Raw genomic sequence first — 23,866 nt, 5'->3', positions numbered from 1 at the left:
CTCCCTTTTTTAATTTCTCCAAGTCTTTTGGGTTTCTAATACCATGATGGGAATGGACCCCATTCGTAAGTCAAAGTGCGATTAAAGTTCATAAAATTAGTATTGTTTCAATCTTTGATGTCAGCCAAAAGTGCTCTTCGCAGCGCCTGCAGTGTGCCCAGTAATGACTCCTCCTGCAGTTCGTATGGGATTACATATATTGGTAACATATCTAAATATGATTGTAGATTCTTTTTATAAGACCTGTTGCTCCTACTACTATTGGAACTGTCTGGGTATTTTTCTTTCACATTGCTGTTGTTTCTGCCTGCAGATCCTTATATTTTATGACTTTTCTGTCTCTCTGTACGCAGGACACTGTAGTCACTGGGTATGGCGATTTCAATGATCAGTGCTATTTTTGTCTTCTTTTCATGGACCACTATATCTGTTTTTCTAGCTTGTATCTTTTGAACTGTTGGTAATGGATGATCACATGTGATGTAAACTTCATCATTTTCTGTAATGCTTTGTAGCTCATGTTTCCAGTGTTTTTTAGCCACTTCAATCCCATAATGTTTGCACAGTCTCCAGTGCAACAGTCTTGCCACATTATTATACCTTTCAGTATACAGTCCTTCTGCCATTAGTATGTCGCAATCAGTAACGAGGTGTGCGACTGTTTCCAATTTGGTTTTACAAAACCTACATTTGTCTATTTCTCCCACATGTTCAATGGACTTTGTAAACGAACGTGTACGCAACCCACTATCTTGGGCCACAGTAATAGCTTTTCACCTCTTGGTTTGAATTCGTCTCTCCTTAACCATTCCTGCATTAATTCGTGATCAACATGAGGTTCTTCCAGACGTTTTCTATACTTGCAACTATATTTATGCATTTTCCACATTTCTTGCCTTCTCATCTGGTCCTGCACCTTAAATTCCTTTTGTTTTTTGGCACATTCAGTTGCTGCCTGATTTTTTCTACTTCTGCTTTGATTTCCATTCCTGCTCAATGCCGATATGCTTTTGCTAGATTAAGCAGAGAAGTCATCTTAGATTTATTCTCCTCATGTTTCAAAGCTTTCACTACATTTGGGTCTTGTGAGGTCAGCAGATATGTGTGGAGTCCCACAATTGCAAATCTATATATGTAATCATTTTCAAGGAGGCCCATCCCTCCTTCGGAACGGGGAATATGTAATCTTGTTATGCACTGATTTTTATAAATCATTTGATGAGCATGAAGCATCCTTGTTGTTTTCCTGTCTAATCTATCCAACATGTTTTGGGGCCTTTCTTGTGACATTTACCTTAGACATATGAGTAATTTTTTATATGGACTTCAACCAGTTCTTTCATCTAGTTGTATCCTCTCTCCCTAAGCATGGGAACAGATGCAAATACCACCTTCACATTCTGGGATGTCTGCTAGGACTTGAGCTATTACCTGGTTAAAAAAATGCTTTTCTGAGGGCAGACCAATGTGTTTATTTAAAAATTGTCAGGTTCTGTTTTCCTTATCTTATCAAATCACATCTAAGTGGTTAACTCATTGTATTACCTTTATGATGTGATAGATATAGCAAGGCAGTTGACAAGCCCTATGAAAGTACATTCCACTATTGTTGCTCCAACTTCTATATATTCATGAATGTATTTAACTGGGATCTTGTGAAAGCAGTGACTTGAAAAAATATTCATATTAATTTTATACCCAAGTCAGAGGAGAGACAGGCTTTGACTTCACAGCCATCATACAAGAATCGATCAGCCTCTCAGCTGAATGATTACTTATTGGGAATTAGCTGATGTGGTAACACACTCGCATAACTATAGCTATGAGTGAGAAGTGATTTGGCTGTAAAGGGCTTCCACATTTGGTCTCACTCTCTGTATTTAAGTTTTGTTTAGTTATGCATATATTCTTGACAATAGCTGATGGCTTCTGTTTTGTTAACATTTTTATCAGTACCATTACTATCCCTGAAATTTTCTCACTCAAAATAATTGAAGGGAGTGCCTGCATGTGTGTTATTTATGATACTCAGTTGCTAATTGCATACTGATGTATGGGACCAAAGTGGCTCATACTGGGCATATACTGTTATTGATGAAGGCCAGTATAAGGCTCTTGGCTTACCTGATGAACTGGTGTGATGGTGTACTCTCTCATAAAGCCCTTGTTAGACTAAATACCTCATACAGATCAGGGGTGTAGCCAGGATTTTCAAATTTGTACTCACAGCTCCCAGACTGCTGCCCCCCTGAACAAGCCACAACCACATTAATAGTGCTGACAAAGCCATGCCCCCTTCATATTGCTGATCTCTGATCAGATCACTTGCAAGTATATGCTAGGGTAGTAATTACTTACATGATGCATGAACATTTCATTATAAAGATGCATCTTTCATAAGTCAAAAAACAAAATACTTTTCCATTTACACTAGGACAGATAAGTTTGCCCCCCCAAGATTATTGTTCTTCCCCTTGCAGCTCCTAAACCCTGTAGTGGCTCATTAGAGTGCCAGTACTGCTGCCGACTAAAGGACTGGCAGACTGTAGGCAACACATTCTCCACAGTGTTGTGGTCTGTAGGTGCAACATGTAGAGCTCTCCCTAAGTAACACCCAAGCTATGAGCCACAACTACCTCCCTTCCACCCGCATGGGTCACCTGGCAATGGCTGTTCACTCCTATGGCCTACACTCACACTAAGCCTTTTGGGATGGAAAACCTTACATTCCCAATAACAAATGCAGTTTAGCTGGGCTCAGTCATACTGCCACTGACAATAAATGAATATGTGTACCCATGGGAGTCAATCAAGCAAAAACTGAAGCAATTGAAATTTATATCCTTATTACCCTGCTTACATTCTGTGAATCTCAAGCCTTTGTTGAAAGGAAATTCGTTAAAGCAAAAAAAAAAAAAAAAAGAACCGTAGGCCTCAGAACCATTGGAACAGTCGTTTGTTTGGAGTTTTTTCTAGTCTTATTATTCAGTGATAGTCTGAACAACATTACTGGAAAGAAAAGAAATTCAAGGAAGAAATAAGTTTTGCCCAAAGTTTAATGTTCAAAGCTGACACAATGCCACCCAATATGCTGAGAAGGCAAAAGCTTGAAAAGACAAAAAGCATATCTGCAAATACAGGCTGCCTTCCTACCGTCCCACAAAATGAAAACTGTCACTTTATGTATAGCCCTATGCTGTTACATGCTGAAAGAACAAATGAAGACACTCAGGTTTGATTGTGGAAAATGTCAAAGAAAATGACCTGACCATCCTTGAAAGCTAGTGTAATTGATCCCATGTCACATACTGTGTCTGAGTAGTGCTGGTTTCTAACTATGCTGGGTACAGAGCATTAGTTGGGGATGCGGTCCCTCTACTTAGCCTGTTTCAAACTTCCACTGTACAAAATAATTTACTGCCAAGCTCTATGCATATTTAAATCATTCCATAGATGCATCTTCTCCCCTCAGAAATAAATACAACACCAAATTCAAATATAAAGGCCTATGAGGAGCATAATAAAAGAAAAAATACTAATTGCATGCAAAAATAAATGTGACTTTCAGAAAGCTAACAACACACTCGCTAAATTAAACAAGGAACTCAGGGCTGTGATTAAATCAACCAAAGCCTGATATGAGGTAAAAATATAAACCCAGGTGAAAGATCACCACAAATATTTTTTTTTAACTGTGCTAGAACTCTCAAAGACTGGCACTATAGTGAGCTAATAACAAATGATATCACATACTTGGACCAGAGGATATAGCCAATCCACTGGCCAACTAATTCAGATTGAACTTCATCCCACCAATCTTCCAATATTGTCACATAAAATGCCTGCATCTATAACCTTCTCAAATCTCTCAACAATTTCTGCAGTTAGTACCCAATGCCAAGAACATATTTTCTTTTGTGACAGGATAACATATTAGGCTGCCTACTGGTTAGTCTGAAACTTGGTATGTTGAAGTTACAAAGGCTAGTCAATACCAATCTCAAAACAGGTTTTGGGCTGGATGAATGAAAGACTGCCACAGACATTCCTTTGCATGAAGGTGGGACTTCAATGGCCCCAGCATATTCACTATTGTAAGGAAATCCTTTTTCATTGTACCGCTTGTATCTAAAGTTATATCATCCAGATCAGGCATATAATTGTTCTCCTCTACTTGGTGCTCATTATGCCAATCACTGGGTGTAATGCCCCTTTTGCTATGTACCTGTCCAAACACTTCACAAGTGGATGCCATCTAACCTTCGGGCATTTAGGAATTATTCTAAAGCAAACCTTTTACTAATAACTTGCACCATGCTAAAATTTCCCCCCAAATGATGTCAACTCTGCTACCACTATACAAATTGTTTACAGAAACCCTATATCTTCATGTAAACAGCTGCACTGAGGTAGTTGTACCCACAAGGAATAAGCAGAGTACCAACTCGAACAAACCACCCTAGTGGAATCCCGATATCAACAAGTTGTGTAACAAAAGGAGGAAAACCATGGCCAAAACTAGGAATTGCAGTACTCAGAAAAGTATGAAACCCCACAAACTATAGTGCCTTTTTTAGGCAAAGTTCAAAGGACAAAACCACCACTGTAACAGGTACAAGCATGCAAACTCTGAAAGTAATGCTACTCAATGCTAGAAGTCTAAACCTCAAAATGCACTCTCTCTCGAGACACTCCTAAAAATGGAGAACATCGATATCTGTGCAATAACTGAGACCTGGTTCAAGGCTCCAGAGAGCACCCCTGCAATACCAGGCTACAACTCTTACCCACACTTTTCGGCCACCAAAGCAGGATAGAAACACTAAAGGTGGAGGAGTGTCCATATTCGCCAAGGATATTCACAACACCAGGCTAGTTGCCCAACACAATGCGTCTGAAATTCTCCAGGTGCAACTAACACTAGGTAAGACTGCAATCCAAATTGTACCATGCCCCAAGATTCTCACTACACCTTTCTAAACATACTGGAAAATATTAAGATACAACCAAACACCCTAATACTGGGTGATTTCAACTACCCTGCCATTAACTGGGAAAACTACTTATGTACCAACACCTTTGCCCAACGGTTCTTGGAATTCATAAATTCCAAATGCCTTGGATCAACTAATCTCTAGTCCCACCAGGGGCTCCAATATCCTAGACCTGGTTATTACCAACATGGGAAATCGATGCTCCACACCTATGGTCACCCCGTTGTTGGTCAGGTCTGACCATAAACTAATCACCCTTGACATCCACATCCCAGTCCCACTCCCCAGTAAGGAAACCTCTGTAAAAAAACTTCTCCAAAGCCAACTTCATACTACTCAAGTTAGAAGTGACAAACTTCATGACACCCAAGCAGATGGGAACTGAAAGTTCGACTGCTGAATCCTACACTAAGGCACTGTACGAGCACATCCACTTGTGCATGAATCGTGCCATCCCCAATAGAACCAAGATGCTCTCCTCCAAAAAAAGGAAGCCAATCTGGTGGTCCCTTGCCATAAACAAACTTTACAACAAAAGGAAGAAACTGTTGCAGAAAAGAGGGAAAATCCCAGGATGCAAAAAACTCCCTTATCAGCCTCACTAAGAAGCTGAGATCCCTCATAAAATCCTCCAAAGCTAGTTACGAAAATAAAATTGCCAAAGATTCCAAAGACAACCACAAGGCATTCTATAGCTATGTCAAGAATCTAAATGGCAATGCTCAGATCTGCTCTGAGCTACAACAGAATGGCATTAAATATACTGATTCCAAGGATATTGCCAATATCCTGGCAGATCGATTCAGTGCAAACTTCACCCCCCCTAAAGGGCCCATCTCAATACCAAAAGATTGCCAAATTCCGGTAATAACGGACACACAGGTAAAATACGGACTCTCCAAAGCCAAGAATACAGCATCCATGGGACCAGACGACATCCCAGACCATGTACTACATGAACTACAAAATGTACTGGCATCTCACCCAAGTGTCATGTTTAAGCATAGCCTCACCTCAGGCTTTGTGCCCACTGAGTGGCACACAGCTACAGTTATCCCACTCCACAAGGGGGGATCCACCTTGGATCCTGGGAACTACGGCCTCATCAGTCTGACGAGCCTGATCTGCAGGGCCATGGAACGTATTATCATGGAACTTATAAACAAAGGCATTGGCAACCTTCAAACACTGGACCCCATGCAGTTTGGGTTCATGAAGGGCCGATCTTGTCTCCTGAACCTGACTGACTTCTTCGAATCAGTCTCCAGAGCCATGGACAAGAGTAAGGTGGTCCATACAGCCTATTTCGACCTCGCCAAGGCCTTCAACACCATCTCCCACTCTGGAATCATAGATAAACTTACTAAGCTGGGCATTAATCCTTACATCACTCGGTGGGTTGCCAAATGGCTTACTGACAGAACCCACACTGTAAAAGTAGCCAACTCCAAATCCAGCTCCAGACAAGTGACAATTGGAGCACCTCAGGGTTCAGTCCTGGGACCACTCTTGTTTGGCATCTACTTCTCTGAAGTACAGGCCAACACTAAGGGACTCTGGCTAACAAAGTTTGCAGCTGACTTTTTGCCTTAGGATTGGGGAGCATCTTGGTGACATTAGGAATAAGCGTCCCAATAATGCCCTGTTTAAACATGTTTGTAAACACAATTCTGCTTCTTTTTATTTTACTGTCATTGACTGCATTGTAGGTAAATGTAGAGATAAATCAGGTTGGCATGATTTACTTAATTTCAAGGAATGCAAATGGATCATTAAGTTAGGGGCTTTATTCCCACCTGGTCTTAATGACCAATTCTAATTTACCAATGAACTGCCTTTATGTCATTACATATAAATACATTTATTTGAATGGATATTATGTGCTTTGTTATATTCACTGAAGAAGGCTTTTGTAACCGAAACCGGTTTGAGATGGGTAGTTGGGCTTATTACCCTCTACCTGGTTATATGTTTTATATTAAAATATTTTCTGTACTCCACCATTTCTGCTGGCTATTTTTGTTCTTTGAGTGTTGACTTTACAGTCGAGCAGTTGCCGTACGTGCACCATGTTGCTTCCTAGCCATTACTGAATCCCCAAATGATGTTGACATTCTACAAAAGGGCCTTACAGAAACAGATGCTTGGTGCCAGAGCCATGGGCTCAAGCTCAATGCCAAGAAATGTATAGTCATACCCTTTAGGAATTAACATGTACCCGTGAATTACCACATAGGTGGCAGTACACTAAACACCAAAAATGTGATGAGACTTAGGGACACAGGTGGACAGTGGACTCAACTTCGATAACCACATCGCCACAACAGTCAGGAAATCCTTCTATGTGGGACAGCTCATCACTAAGGGCTTTTCATCCAGAAAAAAAGGAGGTCATTGTCCCACTGTACGCATCCCTCATTAGACCCATTATAGAATACAACGCTTCGCTTGGTATGTACCTCTCAAGACATCTGCAACAACTGGAAAGGCCGCAGAAATACCTCACTAAAAGAATCACAGGCCTAAAGCAGATTCCCTATGCTGACAGTCTAAAAAACTCCACCTATACTCTGCTGCATATCGTCTACTCAGAGGCGATCTATGCTTAACATACAAGACCATGTCAAACCCAGAGCTGTTGGACACGCTGCACTTAAAAGAAATCCCAATCCCTCAGAGACACATGTTCCAGGGATCTAAACCTTGTCATTACAATCAAGAAAACATGCTGGAGGGATAGGTTCCTGACCCAGAGACTCCCCAGACTCTGGAATAGACTGCCCATACATGTCAAGCAGAGTGCCTCTTTGGCCCTCTTCAAAAGGAACCTTGATAATTGGATAGGAGATAGGAAATTCACCCCAGGGATCACGTCAGTTACCCTGCTAGACAGGGGTCTAGGGAAGTAAATACTGTGGGAAGAAATAGCCAAGGAATTGTTATGGCTAGGCTTGTATAGGCCCTAGGACCGATAGCCTAGTACCAACCTATGAACTAAATAAGCAACTCAGAAATCTTATCAAGCCCACCAAAGCCAAATTTGAGGCAGAAATGTCCTCAAAGACAAAGGATGACCACAAGGCCTTCATCAGCTGTGTTTGCAACCTCAAAGGTGACAGGACAGTGTGCTGAACAAATTGTAAATGGAACCACCTAAAAGGAATCGGAGGATATAGCAAACCTACTGGCTGATGCATTTAATCACAGTTTCACCCCTTCTTCCCCTCAATACCTCTCAGAAGGCACCCTCGACCATAAATCCTCTAGCTAGCACTAGTGAGCAAGTTTTCAATGCACTCTCCAAGTCAAAGAAAGCTACCTCAATGGGCCCTGATAATATCCTGGGATACCTCTTGGATAGCATGAAATATGAGCGGTCAGGCACTCTAAAATCACTGTTCAACATTAGCCTACTAATTGGCTTCAAGCTTAATGAATGGAGGACTGCAGCAGTTAATCCTTAGCACAAGGTTAGGCCTTCTACTGACCTGGGTAATCACAGACCATAAGTCTGACTGGTCTTGTATGTAAAGCCATGGAAAGAATTATCATAGATATTTTAAATAAAGGTGCAGGGAACCCGTTTTCTTATTTAACTTGTACAATGATTACAGATATTGAAATAAAATATCACAAGCACTGATAGCCATTTGCTAAACAATGCAGTCTCACAATGAAAACAGACTTGGCATGAGCAGTAAACATTTCTGCCCTTGAAACTCATATTCATTGAAACGGCATGAAAACTCACAGTAAAAGACAATCCATCTGACAGTGCAGGATTAAGTTTATCTTTGAGCTGTTTTCAAACCATTGGGTCCTTGCACACATTTATAGGGCCATGCACACATATATGTGTTCTTTGATTCACCCTCATGATAAATTATATTCCTTGTATAATAACATCACCATTTGTTAGAATGGTGTTTTAAATTTATAGTTATGAACATTCTTCTAGAAAGCAATAAAACAAAATGTATGAAACAATAATGATAAAACTGCCCATTTCAGAAAATGTCGATCATAAAATGCCATACAAACTTCCGTCATTACACTCCACCAATATTACTCAAGAAGCACAATCTCTGTAGAAGTAAAAGTCATCCAGATAATTCTACATTAAAGAAATCTGTAACTAATGATGAGGTTGCTACTGGCAAACAATTTTGCATTTCAGTGTTTCATCTACAAATTCAGTGCCTGCTGCCTTTGAAGAATTAATTGTCTGTGTTGCATTATGGTAAGCTGGTAATATTGCAGTAGGGAATGACTGACAAACCAACAACAAATTCATAGATGTTATGTGATCCTATCTCGCCTACATTCTGACTGATGGGTTCGGAGCCGATCCCTTGGCTCCGACTCGGCACGCTTATGCCAAAGAGCGAAGTCTCTTATTGGCTGAGCTTACTATATCCCAGGATGCACCACTACCAGTCCTCCAGATCTCGTTTGCCGCTAACCTGCGAAGACGTGGTCTCGAGCTGACTGAGCTGAGTAGTAATTTTACTAACTTTTTTCTGTCAGAATTTTGCTGTTCTTGTCATAAAAAGCTGTTTTAACGGCTATTCTTCACTTTTGTGTGTGTTTGGAGTTTGTGAGAAGACTTTGTTGTGTGATTGGGCGTTGATTTTGATTTTAGGCCTCCTTCATCTTAGGGCCTTCCCGGTCAGTCAACCCCCTTAAACCATAGAGGGTTTCAAAGTACCCTTTAGTTATTTGTTACGGTTTCTTTACCTAATCGGCAACTGTAAACCGATTATTAGGTAGTGTCAGTAAAACAGAAAGTCAGTGGATAGTTTCTTGTTTTCTCTGTCAGGGATTACTGAATTTTTTGTTACTATAATGTCTCAGAATCCTAGGCCTTCGGGCTTTAAAAAATGCACCAAATGTAATTTCAAGATGTCTATCACAGACGATCATTCGCTCTGTGTGTATTGTTTGGGTGCAAAACATTTACAAGAGTCATGCAGTGTGTGTCACGCTTTTTCTTCAAGGGTCCTCCAGGAGAGGAAGAATAAACTTATTCTTAAAGGATTAATAAAACCTTCCTTTGAAGAAGCTTTGGCATCCTCTCCTTCTCCAGCTAAAAAGAAAAGGGCGTCGGCTCCGACCAGTCCGTCGGATCCGACTGCCAAAAGACATAGGCAGGCTTCTCCTTCGGCTCCAAGGACTTCGGAGCCGAGGGCGGAACGGTCTGCCTCGATGCCACCAGTCTCGACTCCTCTGGCTTCGGAGCCGATGGCTGGGGCATCGAGAGGCGGGTCACCTTCGTCGGCTCCACTGGTCTCGGAGCCGACAAGGGTTGCCCGCCAGACACTTCCTCCTCGGCGCCAAGTCCTCCTCGGCACCGATGGAATCTAGTGTGGGTATTCCTTCGGCGCCGATAGTCATCGGGTCGCCTCCGAGCCGGTCCCCTAGCCCTTTGGGGCCGTTGGAGAGGCCATCTCGAACCCATTCAGTATCCTCTCGGTCTTCGAGGATGTCGGATTCAGATATAGACAGGGTGCTCCAAAGACTGTTCCAGTCCCCAGTCTTTCAAAAATTTGTTTCGGCTCCGACCCAGTTGGCTTCGGAGCCGATAGCCCAGGCCCATCCCATTGCTATTCCTCCTCCGACCGCTTTGGCTCCGTCGGAGCAGGTGCTGTTGGAGCCGGTGGAGATCTTAGGGTCGGCTCCGACCCTTACTCCAACCCGGGCCTTCGGGTCCGAGTTTGGTACATGGACTTCTTCGGCTGGACCCGGGGGTGATGTTTCGGGACCTATGCTATCGGTTCCGAGCCTCCTCTCGGTAAGCTTCGCCAAGGGACTTCCGTCGGCTATCATGGCTCCGGGGACCGGACACTCCCAGGATTCTGGGGGTCCGGCTTTCAGAGCTATGAGGAGTGCCTTGGCCAAGTCTTCTTCGGCCATCTCTCCGGCTTTACCGGCACCTTCCCTGGGCGTGGAGACTGGGTCTTTGGCAGTTCCCCTGTCCGTAGGCAGCGGAGCCCCTGGGCCTGAGGTTACCCCCATTGGGGTTCCCCTCCTCCTGAGGGTTCTTTGGAGTTGTCTTCAGAGGAACCCCCAAGGAAGAGATCGTGCAAGAGGAAGCACGTGGACTCCCCTGAGTCTATTACATCGGACACTGATCTTGATGATGCAGAGGGGTCCCCAAAGTCGTCCTCGGATGATGTCTCATTTGCAGACATCTTAGAGATCCTCAAACAACGAGGCGGCTGGATATCCAAACCCCCCCCTCTGCTGATGAGTCAGTGCTCCTCAAGGCCTTTGGTGCTCAGCCCTCAGCCTCCTGGGTGTCTCCGCCCTTCGACGAGCTTCTGGATTTAGTTTGTCGAAGGGCGTGGGAACATCCAGATACCGTGGAACCAGTCCCTTCTCGTCCTAATAAATTTTTGTCTGCCCCACCCGAGAAGGAGTTCCTTACTAAAGGCGTGGCTGTAGATGCCATGGTGGTGGCATCTGCTACACAACAGGACGTGGCAGAGGCTTCAACGTCCGTCCATCCTCCTAATAAGGAGTCTAGGAGCATGGACAGGTACGGGAAGCGCACCCTGACTTCAGCGGCCTTTACTTTAAGGTCTCTGAATTATTTGGCACATTTTACCAGGCTTCAGAGGGATCTGGTCAAGGAGCTGTCAGATTCCCTCTCGGTAACCTACCTGAGCAGCTAGCCCAGTCGGTTAGCTCTCAGTTGGCTATCCTTACGCCAATTTCTAACTCGTCCATGAGGCTCATTTCCTATGCGGCAAGGGGCGGGTAGAGCGGCAGGCACAGGCGTGGCTCTACGGAGACAAGCCTGGCTCCGCTTGTGTCAGTTCATGGAGGCCTTCAAGTCTTCCTTCACGACGCTCCCTTTGATGGGTCCTCTTTGTTTGGACCTAAGGTTAAAGACACCCTTACCCGCTGTGAGCAAGAGGGAAAAACTTTATCTGCCGAGGGTGCCCGTTATTCCACTCCCTTCGGCCTTATCCCAAGGCTAAAGGAGGGGAAGATGTGGTTCCGTAAATCACGTAAGTTTTTCCCCAACAGCAGGAAGATTCCCTTCCAGAGGCAGAGGACGGGAAATTTTTCTGGGAGACGCCGTCCCAGAGGCAGCAGAGGGCCCCGCAATTCTGGAGACCGCGAGTCCTTTCGTGGCTCTTCAGCCTCCCACACATCATGAGGGATTGCCCGGCTGTGCTGCTCGAGCCAGTCGGGTGCCGCTTTGCCAAGCACCTAAAAGCCTGGGAGTCAATCACTCAGGACAGATGGGTGCTTCGGATCATTGCCGGAGGTTACACCATCCCATTCACATACTCACCCCACCGTCCAAAAATCCCGGACCCACCACCCAGTCAAAGGGAAATTGCAGCCGCAGAAGCTTTAAAGCTGCTAGAAAAGGAGTCATCCAACCGTCCCCACAGACCAGATCGGATCCGAAATTACTCCAGGTTCTTTTAGTGCCAAAAGACAGGGGACCTGAGACCAATATTGGATCTCAGCAGACTGAACCAATCCATCACGAAATCCAAATTCAATGGTCACGTTACAATCCATTCTCCCATTGTTGGAGAAGGATGTTTGATGTGCTCCATAGACCTCAAGGACGCCTATTATCACATACCGATACATCAGGCGTCCAGGAGGTATCTGCGCTTCAGCCTGGGAGTCAGTCATTTCCAATTTTGTGCACTGCCCTTTGGTCTCACCACAGCCCCCAGGGTGTTCACCAAGTGTTTGGCAGTAGTGACTGCTCACCTGAGGAGTCTTGGATTCCAAGTGTTTCCCTATCTGGACGACTGGCTCCTGACTGCCACCACCAAGCATCTACTAATGGACAACCTCAAAGCCACCATCTCCCTGGGTGCTACCCTGGGGATTACATTCAATTGGTCAAAGTGTGTCTTGCTGCCCTCTCAGCGCATAAGGTTCATAGGAGCAGAGATAGACTCAAAATTGATGCGCGTTTTTCTTCCTGCCGAAAGGATCCAAACTTTACAGGGCCAAGTTCAAGCTCTGATTTCAAGATCCAAAGCCCCAGCCAGGATGGTTCTACAAGTTTTAGGTTCAATGTCTGCCACGGTTCTTTTAGTTCTTCTGGCAAGATTGCACATGAGGATTCTTCAGTGGCTATTGTCAACTCAATGGTCCTTTCAGGACCTTCCCCTCAATCATCCCATCATGATTACAGAAACATGCAAACGGGACCTTCGCTGGTGGCTTGAGACATCCAATCTAAATCAAGGAAGTCCTTTTGTTATTCCCTCTCCAGTGGTCACCCTGACGACAGATGCCTCCCAGACAGGGTGGGGGGGGCATTGTCTGGGCAGGTTAGTTCAGGGCTCCTGGCTTCCAGACGAAACTCTTCTCCACATCAGTGTATTGGAGATGAGGGCGGTACTTCTATCCCTACAGGCCTTGCACAGGTTTCTCCCTCAGGGCATAATCGCCATCCACACAGACAACATGTCGGTGGTCTGGTACCTAAACAAGCAAGGAGGGACCAGATCTTACCCCCTTTGCAGAGAGGCCATGAGGGTGTGGGAATGGGCGGTAGCTACCAGCCACTTCTTGGTAGCGACCCACATTCCGGGAAATCGAATATACTGGCAGACAGATTAAGCAGGACAATTCTCTCTCCTCATGAGTGGTCCTTAAACAAAACAGTAGCAGCTCAGGTTTTCCGGAGATGGGGACGCCGTGCTGCGACCTATTTGCAACTCCACTAAACACGAAGTGCAAAAGGTTCTTCTCCTTGACTCCACATCAGGGAGTACCAGCTATGGATGCTCTAGCACAACCTTGGCCAACAGGGCTACTTTATGCCTTTCCTCCGATTCCACTTCTCTCCAAAGTCATTCAAAAAGCTTCTCAATTGGGGTCCGCAATGATACTGATTGCCCCATACTGGCCTCGTCAGGTATGGTTTCCTTACCTGAAGAAACATGCGGTGGACGATCCGTGGACTTTAGACCTAATTCCAGATCTGTTAATTCATCAGTCGGGACAACAGCATCAGTCCCTTCACTCCTTGAAGTTGACAGCTTGGCTCCTCCACTTCCGACTTTAGTCAGAAGTCACACATTAGACACGGAAGTTATTCACATTTTATCTTCGGCCCACAAACCCACCACTAAGAAATTGTACCTCAGTAAGTGGAAGAGGTTTGCTATCTGGGCTCAACTCAGGGGCTTAGACCCTATCACTGCTCCTATCCCAGAGGTTTTGAAATTCTTAACATCCCTGTTTAATCAAGGATCTTCTGTCTCTACTATTAAAGTCCAACTAGCGGCTATCTCTAAATTTCACGAGTCCATGGATCCTCCATTGATGAGCAGCAGACTGTGCAAAACTTTCATTAAAGGTGCGGGTCTGTTAAGACCCCAGTTTTTCATCCTGCCTCCGTGGGATCTAGATTTGGTGCTTCGGCATTAAGATCTTCCGCTTTCGAACCGGCTGCTACATGTGAGTTAAAATATCTGTCTTGGAAAACGGCCTTCTTAGTTGCAATTACTTCTGCAAGAAGAGTTTCAGAGCTTCAAGCCCTGTCTATCAGACCACTGCACTTGATTTTTCACAAGGATAGAGTATCACTTAGACCTAATCCATCCTTTGTCCCAAAGGTCTGTTCTAATTTCTGTCTCCAACAATCCCTAGAGCTACCAGTTTTCTTTCCAAAATTCTCCAATGAAGCTGAATACACTCTCCATAAATTGGATGTTCACAGGCAATTGCGCTTCTATTTAGACAGGACTCAACAAATTCGTAAGTCAGACCAATTGTTTGTGTCCTTCTCAGACAATAAATTGGGCAAAACCATTACAAAAGCTACTATCTCCAAATGGATTAGAGATTGTATAACTCAGGCTTATTCTTCGAATAAGCAACTTACAACATCTATCAAAGCTCACTCTACCAGAGCTATGGCGACTTCTATAGCCTTTCATTCCAAGCTTGCTATTTCGAGATTTGTGCTGCGGCTACTTGGTCCAATCCGCACACTTTCATTTCCCACTACAAATTGGATGTGGCATCTAAAGGGCGAGCATCATTTGGTTCCACGGTACTCAGGAGTGTTTTCCAGTGAGCCACCCAGGATTTAGGTGCTAGGGACGCTGTCCCATCAGTCAGAATGTAGGCGAGATAGGATCACATAACATCTTTTAGTTATGTACTCACCATAACTTCAGATGTTTGGGATCCATCTCGCCTACATTCCTAATACCCACCCTCCTTCCCCCTGCCTTGGAGATCAGAAGAGATTGAACGGTTTTGAGTTCGATTGTTTTATCTTGTTTCATCGGACAATGTTATATAAGCAGAGCGTGCATGTATGCGGACAAACTAGATCTGGGGGACTGGTAGTGGTGCATCCTGGGATATAGTAAGCTCAGCCAATAAGAGACTTCGCTCTTTGGCATAAGCGTGCCGAGTCGGAGCCGAGGGATCGGCTCCGAACCCATCAGTCAGAATGTAGGCGAGATGGATCCCAAACATCTGAAGTTATGGTGAGTACATAACTAAAAGTTACTAGGCCTATTATACAAAGGAGGACACACTCAGGAGTGTAGAACTCCTATAACCCCTTAAAATGCATCAAATAATCCGCAATCAAAATGGCATTGCAATATTAGCACTCCATCTACGTGGTGTGGCAGTAAAATCCACAGTCTTCTGCACCAAAAGCAATTATGCTACTAACATTGCATTCAGATTCCCCAACACAAATAGTGACTGCCATTTGATAAACAGAACTGTTAGTTGTACACTGAAAACACTTAGCATGAGCAACAATAAATTTATCTTCCCTTGAAACTCACAATTCCATGAAAATGAAATGAAACTCTGTCCCTTGAAAAGGCACTGAAACTCAAACTCTCAATTCAGTCGGCAGTCTGATAGTCAGGCTCTTGTCTCCACTGGATCTCACAGGTCCTTCAGCAGTCTCGTAGTTAGTGTGGAGATTTCAGGCTCTGTCTCCTTAACCAAGTTACAGGGTCAAGCCTGATCAAGTTAATTGACTAACCTGCCCTTCCCCCTTAATTAGAGCAGTACACAACATGCCTTCATACCTCTCAACCTCTTAGCATAAGAAATCTGGACAAAGCCTAAAATAGGGACAGATTTTAAATATTCCTCTTACAGAATTAGAAAGTTGCAAGAATAACAGCATTTATCTTAGCATGCATTTTCAAAAGGAAATTAAGTCAAACTCAAATGTATGACATTTTATGTATGTCAGTCCTCAGTGATTTGCCAAAAAAACACAAATATTGAGGAACAGACCAAAAATATGAGGCAAAAATCTGGACAGTTGAGAGGTACGCACATCTCTCACTCTCTCTTAGTGCAAGAAATCTGGACAAAGCCTGAAATAATGGATATAAAATGGCCCAAAAATATGGATCATGCCTCTCAACCTCTTCAAGCAAGTAATCTGGACAAAGCCAATAGTAATGGGGGGACAAAGGCCCAAAAATAGGGAAACTTTTTAAATATTGCCCTTACAGGCTTAGAAAGTTAATATAATTGCAGGTTTTGCATTAGCATGAATTTTCTGAAGCATATGGAGTTTGAAACTCAAATGCCTGCTATTATTTCCTTGTTTCAATCCTCAGTGGTTAGCCAGAAATTTGCAAGAAAACCACCAATTTTAGGAGAAATGGAACAAAAATATAAAGCAGAAATCTGGACATTATGTGAAAATCTGGACAGTTGAGAGGTATGATTAGGCATAGATTTTAAATATTGCTCTTTTTAACTAAGAACGTTGCTAGAATAATAGGATTTGTGCTAGAATGTATTTTCTGAAGAATATGGATATATAGGGCATTGTTTAGTGACTTCAGTCCTCCTTGATCTGCCAGAAAACCACAACTTTTATGAGAAACAAACCAAAACTGTGAGGCTAAATATGGACAGTTGAGAGGTATGTTAAACACACAGACACACACACACACACCAACACAGTCAACGTTTCTTTCATACAAAAAATGGCTAGTTTACATCGCACACACACACACACACACACACACACACACACACACACACACACACACACACACACACCCCTATTCTCACAGAGTAACTAACACACACACATAAATGCACTTTATCTCTCATTCAGACAGAACAGCTAGTTCAGCTTACATACATACATTTCAATGTAACTAGTAGTCGACTGACTTCAAACATTTAGAAAAAAATAAAAACAATTACCGAAACCAGTGTAATTAACCATTTATTGCCATCCGAAAAACTTGCAATTCAAAGCGCTTTCGCCAAGTAATCCAAAGGCATCTTCAGAGTTGTTCAAACATTCTCCCCAAACAGGTTAAATACTAAAGAATGCTGTTTGTATTACACAAGCACCTACCCACTCTTTTTGGCGCTCAAACTTTTAAAAATACAGTACATTTACCAAGAACAGTTGTTCTTAAAAGATATTCCAGAATTTATACATTGTATCAAAATACTTCCTAATCATAAATTTCATTCCATTCCATACTGAATCTGTTTAAAATTTAAAAAAATGCATTATACATACTTTATAAATAATGAAAATTAGACATGTCAAACAATTTGATTATGTCTAATTTTCAAAAATGGCTTAATGGAAATAAAATCATTCAAGCCGGGTTCCATAGAAGCATTTAACTTCAATTGCCATAAAGATTCTTTACTTTCCAGCAGCAAGTCATTGTCACCTCCATATTCATTCTTAAAAACTCTATCCATCATAAAAAACACAAACTTTTTAAAACTGATACATCTTTCCAAGTGTGTAAAAAGAGCATTAAGTATATCATTATTCCTAATAGCCCTTACATGCTTGCCTATCCTGTCCCTCAATCTGCGAATGGTTTTACCCCCATAGAAACCGGGACAGGATAAGCAAGTAGCCACATACACAACGTGTGTCGTATTGCAATTGACTCTACCTGGGCATGAAATAGAAATGTCACTGCCCTGAATAAAAACGTAAAGTCTGTCATTTATATATCTGCAAAATTTACAATTCTCACATTTGGACATCTCAGATTTGTATATTAGTTTGTTTATTTTAGTCACCAGTATATTTTTTATATTTCTCCCCCTACTGAAAACTATTTGGGGCTTTTTACCAAGAATTGTTGATATGTCCCCATGGAAACATAGTTCCCAACATTGATTAACAATGCCAACAATCTTGGAAGTACTATCATTATATTCCAAAACCATGGCATTAGTCATATTACTCTCTTGCAACAAATCTTTGTTTTTATCTTTAGGCTGCCATTCAGACAATAAAATAGGTGCAAACGTTTGTTCCCTTTTCTTAATAACTTATTTTTTAATATTCAACAATAATTTTAAAGGGTAACCCCTTTCCAGGAACATACCTATAAGATTGTAAATTTCTGTATGGAAGACTTCTTCACTACTAATTATTCTTGACAGTCGTACCATCTGTCCTTTAACTACACTGCGTTTTTGATGGTATGGATGGTTACTGTCAAAATCCAGTAAGTGTATTTGAATATGAAGCCTTCCTATAAATTGCACTTTGTAAATTACCCACCTTATTCGATAAACTAATATCTAAATAGTTAATATGATTGTAAACTTCAAAAAATCAGTAGTTCCATTGAGATATTTCACAAATTCATCCGCTTCATGCTCATCCCCTTTCCACAAAATTAATATATCATCAAGGAATCTGCTGTAGGACAAAATTCTCTCATTATATTCTGTTTTTAAAATAAATTCAGTTTCCCAATCCAGTAACACTAAATTGGCAAAAATGGGGGCACATTTTGCCCCCATTGCCACTCCTGAAATTTGATGAAAAATTTCACCTTCAAACATGAGAAAATTGTTTTTTAGAACTATCCCCATGAAATCAACTAGTACTCTAACTAAAGCCATATCTGAAACCCCCAAACTAATAATACTGTTTTGGAACATCTCAATACCTCTATCATGTGGTATTACAGAAAATAAATTGACTACGTCAATTGTCAAGAAACTATATTGAAAATCATTAGTATTTCTAAATTTTGATAATCTACTCAAACAGTGCCAAGAGTCCTTAACTATGTGGTCAACTTTATTTAACAAATGCTTTAACTTGTTGTCAGTCCACGCTGTTATAGGTTCAGTTTTAGACCCCCTTGCTGAAACAATCGGCCTAAAAGGTGGATCCAAAATAGATTTATTAGTTTTAGGAATACCAAAAATCATTGGCAGGACCCACTTTTCCACTGTTAGAAATTCTATTTCTTTTTCATTAATTTGTCCTTCCAAAAACATCTGTGATAGAATTATATCTATCCAATAATATGCCCTATTCAGTTCATGCCTTGATGCTCTTGCATAAGTTAATTCATCATTTAATATTTTTTCCATTCTTATAACATAATCAATATAAGGCATAATAACAATACCCCCTCCCTTATCGGGGGTCATAATTCGTAAATTCTTGTTTTTAGCTAAAGACCATAACAAATGATTTTCTTCCTTTGTTATATTATATGTTCTTGTACTTTTGGTTTTAGTTTTATTTTGGTTATTATTATCACTATTAATAACCAATGTGCAAATCTGTTTTTCACACATTCTTTCAAAAGTGTCTATTTCAACATTACTTGGGGGTACAAACATACTTTTCCGACTCAGGGCATTGCTTTCCGTCCGTTGCACATTTCTATCCTTGAAAAACATCTTTAAATTAATTTGCCTAGTATACATTTTTAAATTTTCTAAGGTTCTAGCAACATTCACTTGTGAACTCGGAACAAATGACATACCCTTTTTCAACAATGTAAAATATTCTTCACTTAGATCCAAATCAGAATAATTATAAATGGTAAAACCATTCTGTTGTACCGTCTGGCAAATTAGCCCCCCTTCCTCTACCCACACTTCACTATCAATGCTGTTTAACCATGTATCAGGGTGTATATTTACTTCCACCACTTGGACTGTTTGTTGTTCCAAGCCCTCCCTTGTAAGCAATGACCACCCCGATTCCACCCCTCTAATGGGTTCTGCAAATTTCGATTTGCCTGATTCCTCAGGCGTTCAGACCTCCGGGGTTCTCCTGGTAAAAAAACCTCCTGTTCTTCATCCATCTTCTCTCTATTAGTATCCTTATTGTAATGCCCCCTATTATTATCAATATCGCCCCTAGCTACATTCCTAGGGTTTACTCCTTCCACCACACTTGGGCCTTTTTTACCTGCATCTGGATACGCTTTGTTATTTTTATATTGTTCAGTATCACGTGCAATCTTACGCTGCTTGATAGTAACATATTTAGATACAAATTCATCAACACCATGTAAAACTTTCTTATATTTATCATTGTATGGTGTAAATAACGCATCATTCACAATACTGTTATTCAATTTAAAAATTTCATCCTGCAACTCTTTGAGTTTAATGTCATTGTTTTTAACTATAATGTCCATAATTTCGAAACCTGCTTAATCTAAAACAGCAATTAACTCACAGTAAGCTGAAGTCCCACTATATATTCCCATTGGGAGTTTCCACAATCACAAACCTTTAGGCACTTGTTTTAAGTCCAAAGATTTTTTCAAAAAGGAATTGTCCAACTGTAAGGATCTATATTTGTAACACAGTTTCTCAAATGAAGATAATTGCTGATTCCACGTTGGTACTAATAACGATCTATGAGGCATTCGCCCCAGGTCATATTCCGGCTTTCCGAACCATGTAGTAAAATCTCCCCTACTTGCCCTTCTAGCATTCACAACAGGTGCATTGTCCAAATTAATAGGTGAATGCATCGTGAAGAATTCTGCCTCTGTGTCAGACACTATAGGTTCACTAAGAACCGTAGCATGAACCCTGTCATTAGCCAACATTGTAGTCAATTTATTTATTGAGTCTAGTACCTGGGTTAACAGGCCTTCCATTACGAGGTTTCTTAAGATCCGTATGTATAAACAACACTCGGATTCGAGTATCAATCAAAAGTCTAAAAGTTGCCCCTCTCAGTGGCTGTTATAAATCAAAGTTTAACTTTATGGTAGGTGCAACAACAGCCAAATAGTTCACAAAGGTATTTCCACAAACAAAAATGTATGTATAAACTGGTTCCACAGCAATCCAATGGTAGATCACAACCGGCACGGTTTAAAAACAAACCAAAGTAACTAGTAGTCGACTGACTCCAAACATTTAGAAAAAAATAAAAACAATTACCGAAGCCAGTGTAATTAACTGTTTATTGCAATCCGAAAAACTTGCAATTCAAACAACTAAGCGCCAAGTAATCCAAAGGCATCTTCAGAGTTGTTCAAACATTCTCCCCAAACAGGTTAAATACTAAAGAATGCTGTTTGTATTACACAAGCACCTACCCACTCTTTTTGGCGCTCAAACTTTTAAAAATACAGTACATTTACCAAGAACTGTTGTTCTTAAAAGATATTCCAGAATTTATACATTGTATCAAAATACTTCCTAATCATAAATTTCAATACATTCCATACTGAATCTGTTTAAAATTTAAAAAAATGCATTATACATACTTTATAATACTGAAAATTAGACATGTCAAACAATTTGATTATGTCTAATTTTTAAAAATGGCTTAATGGAAATAAAATCATTCAAGCCGGGTTCCATAGAAGCATTTAACTTCAGTTGCCATAAAGATTCTTTACTTTCCAGCAGCAAGTCATTGTCACCTCCATATTCATTCTTAAAAACTCTATCCATCACAAAAAACACAAACTTTTTAAAATTGATACATCTTTCCGAGTGTGTAAAAAGAGCATTATGTATATCTTTATTCCTAATAGCCCGGCTTGAATGATTTTATTTCCATTAAGCCATTAATTGTTTTTATTTTTTTCTACATACATACATTTACACACACACACTTTCTCACTCATACAGAAACGAATGGAACCTGTAGAATAAATAAGTATACACACACCATTCATTTTATGTATTTGCCTTCTGTCTCAACGAAAAGGCTATTTTAAATTCATGCACTAGTGAAAAATATGCTTACATGTGTGCACACATGACCCCCCTTAAAGGAGAAGACATTGCTTTAGCTTTTTCTCCTAGATCCCAGCTCTCCATTCAGACACTCTACTGAAATGCTTACAGTGAGTACAGCTCCTGACGTCCCTGATGCAGATGTACTTTTTAAGTGTTTTAGTGAAATATTTAGAAATGTGTCCATTGTCATGGTGTACTATCTCATGAAGCCATTGTTGGATTAAAAAAGTAAACCTGTATGAGACAGTGCACCATAACAATGGAAATAGTTTTAAATATTTCACTAAGACACTTTAAGTAACTTGTAACTGCTCGACAGGGGCACAGGAAAATGATTTTCTTGGTTGGTGAATGCCAGAGTACCTTTTTGGCTAGGCTTTTGTAGGCCTAGGGCCAAAAGCCTAGTACCTACCTATGAACCTATGTATAGGTGTACTCTTTTAAAGTGTCTTGGTGAAAATAATTGGAACTATTTTCATTGTCTTTACAACTGTCAACACAGCAATATGATGGCTCAGTGATAAGAACTTTGCCTCATAGTTCTCAGGGTCTGAGGTTAAATCCTGACTTGACTTCACATCACTGTCTTTGTAGCGATGGCATGCTTTTAATGTGTCTGTGTGAGTTTTATGTAAACACTTGAGTTTTCTCCCAACTTTTAAAATCATTCTGGTTAACTGGCTGCACTGAAGCAATCATGCGCCTTGTATTTTCCCTTACTCTTGTGGCCTGGGTCATGGTTGAAAAGGGCCCACTAACCCCATTAACAGAAGTTAAACAAATAATCAGTACTATCTGTCCCTAACACTGCTGAACCTTACTGTCGGTTCCACCCATATGCCCCATCATAGATTACCTTGGGAGGGTGGCCTAATGGTTAAGGTGTTTGCCTTACAAACACAAGATGCAGGGTTTGAGTCTGACAAGGGATAAATGGCTAATCTTAAAATGGCTCACAAGGGCAGTTAGCTTAGTACTAACCTATGAACCTTGAAGTCATTCAGTAATAATTTATTTTCTTCCTTTCATGTAGGAAAAAAAATGGACTCATTAGAAATCTTGGTTTTGCTTGTGTCTTATCCTATCCCCATGCATATCAAAAACATGAAGGATTGTTGGCATAGCAGGTAGCATCTTTTTTTCAGCAGTGATTTGGAAAGGTACAATTTTGTTGCTGTACTACTTAGTCTTTTCCAGAAATTATTCTAATCGTCATGCCCATGGTTTTATTATCCAGTTTTTTAAAATTGTTTTGATGTGCATTACATAAAATATCGTGTTCATTTATCTCATTACTGCTATTTTGAAAGTTGGTTGTGACTTTTTCTTGCACCTAGGTACGTAGACAGCTTCAGACACGGCTCACAGACTTGGAACCTCTTCCTGAACTTTTGAAGATTACAGAGCTAAAGTTACAGGATTGCCAAGAGGAGATACTGACATATGAGAGAAAAATTGCTGAGCAGTCAACAACTATAACTGAGCTCCGAATGAAGGTGAGCTATGCTGCCATCTCACTCTGTGCTTGTACACAGGTTGGAGTCAGCACCCAGTGCTTTACTCATCCAGTTTCTCTAAGTACACATTGCTGCATGTGGTCATTAGACTTTGTACTTGAAACATTTTAACATAAATATAGATGATAAAAAAGTGGCAACTTGAATAAAGTTTATTAAGTCATTACACTTTAGAAATTTTCTCATAGTCATAACAAATGTTACAAAAATTATAGGTACCGAAAGAAAACATATTTGGATATATCGCATTTATGTGCAGAATCACATTTTAGATACCAGCATTATAAAATAAATAAATAAATATATATATATATATATATATATATATATATATATATATATATATATTTT

At 41.0% G+C, this 23,866-nt stretch overlaps 1 protein-coding gene across 1 annotated transcript in view; it reads left to right on the top strand.

The window, feature by feature from the left end:
• The window catches only part of ODF2 (outer dense fiber of sperm tails 2), a 1,208,318-nt gene that overhangs the window by 826,153 nt on the left and 358,299 nt on the right, over positions 1-23,866 (top strand). The window contains exon 11 of the mRNA XM_044058138.1: positions 23,336-23,494. Coding sequence (XP_043914073.1) covers positions 23,336-23,494 — 159 coding nt within the window. The remainder of the gene's footprint in view (positions 1-23,335; positions 23,495-23,866) is intronic.

This window comes from Protopterus annectens, chromosome 16.part0 (assembly GCF_019279795.1).
Source record: "Protopterus annectens isolate FY-2018-M chromosome 16.part0, PAN1.0, whole genome shotgun sequence".
NCBI lineage: Eukaryota > Metazoa > Chordata > Ceratodontiformes > Protopteridae > Protopterus > Protopterus annectens.
The sequence above is the reverse complement of the archived record's forward strand: the minus strand, read 5'-3'. Positions and strand labels throughout refer to the sequence as shown.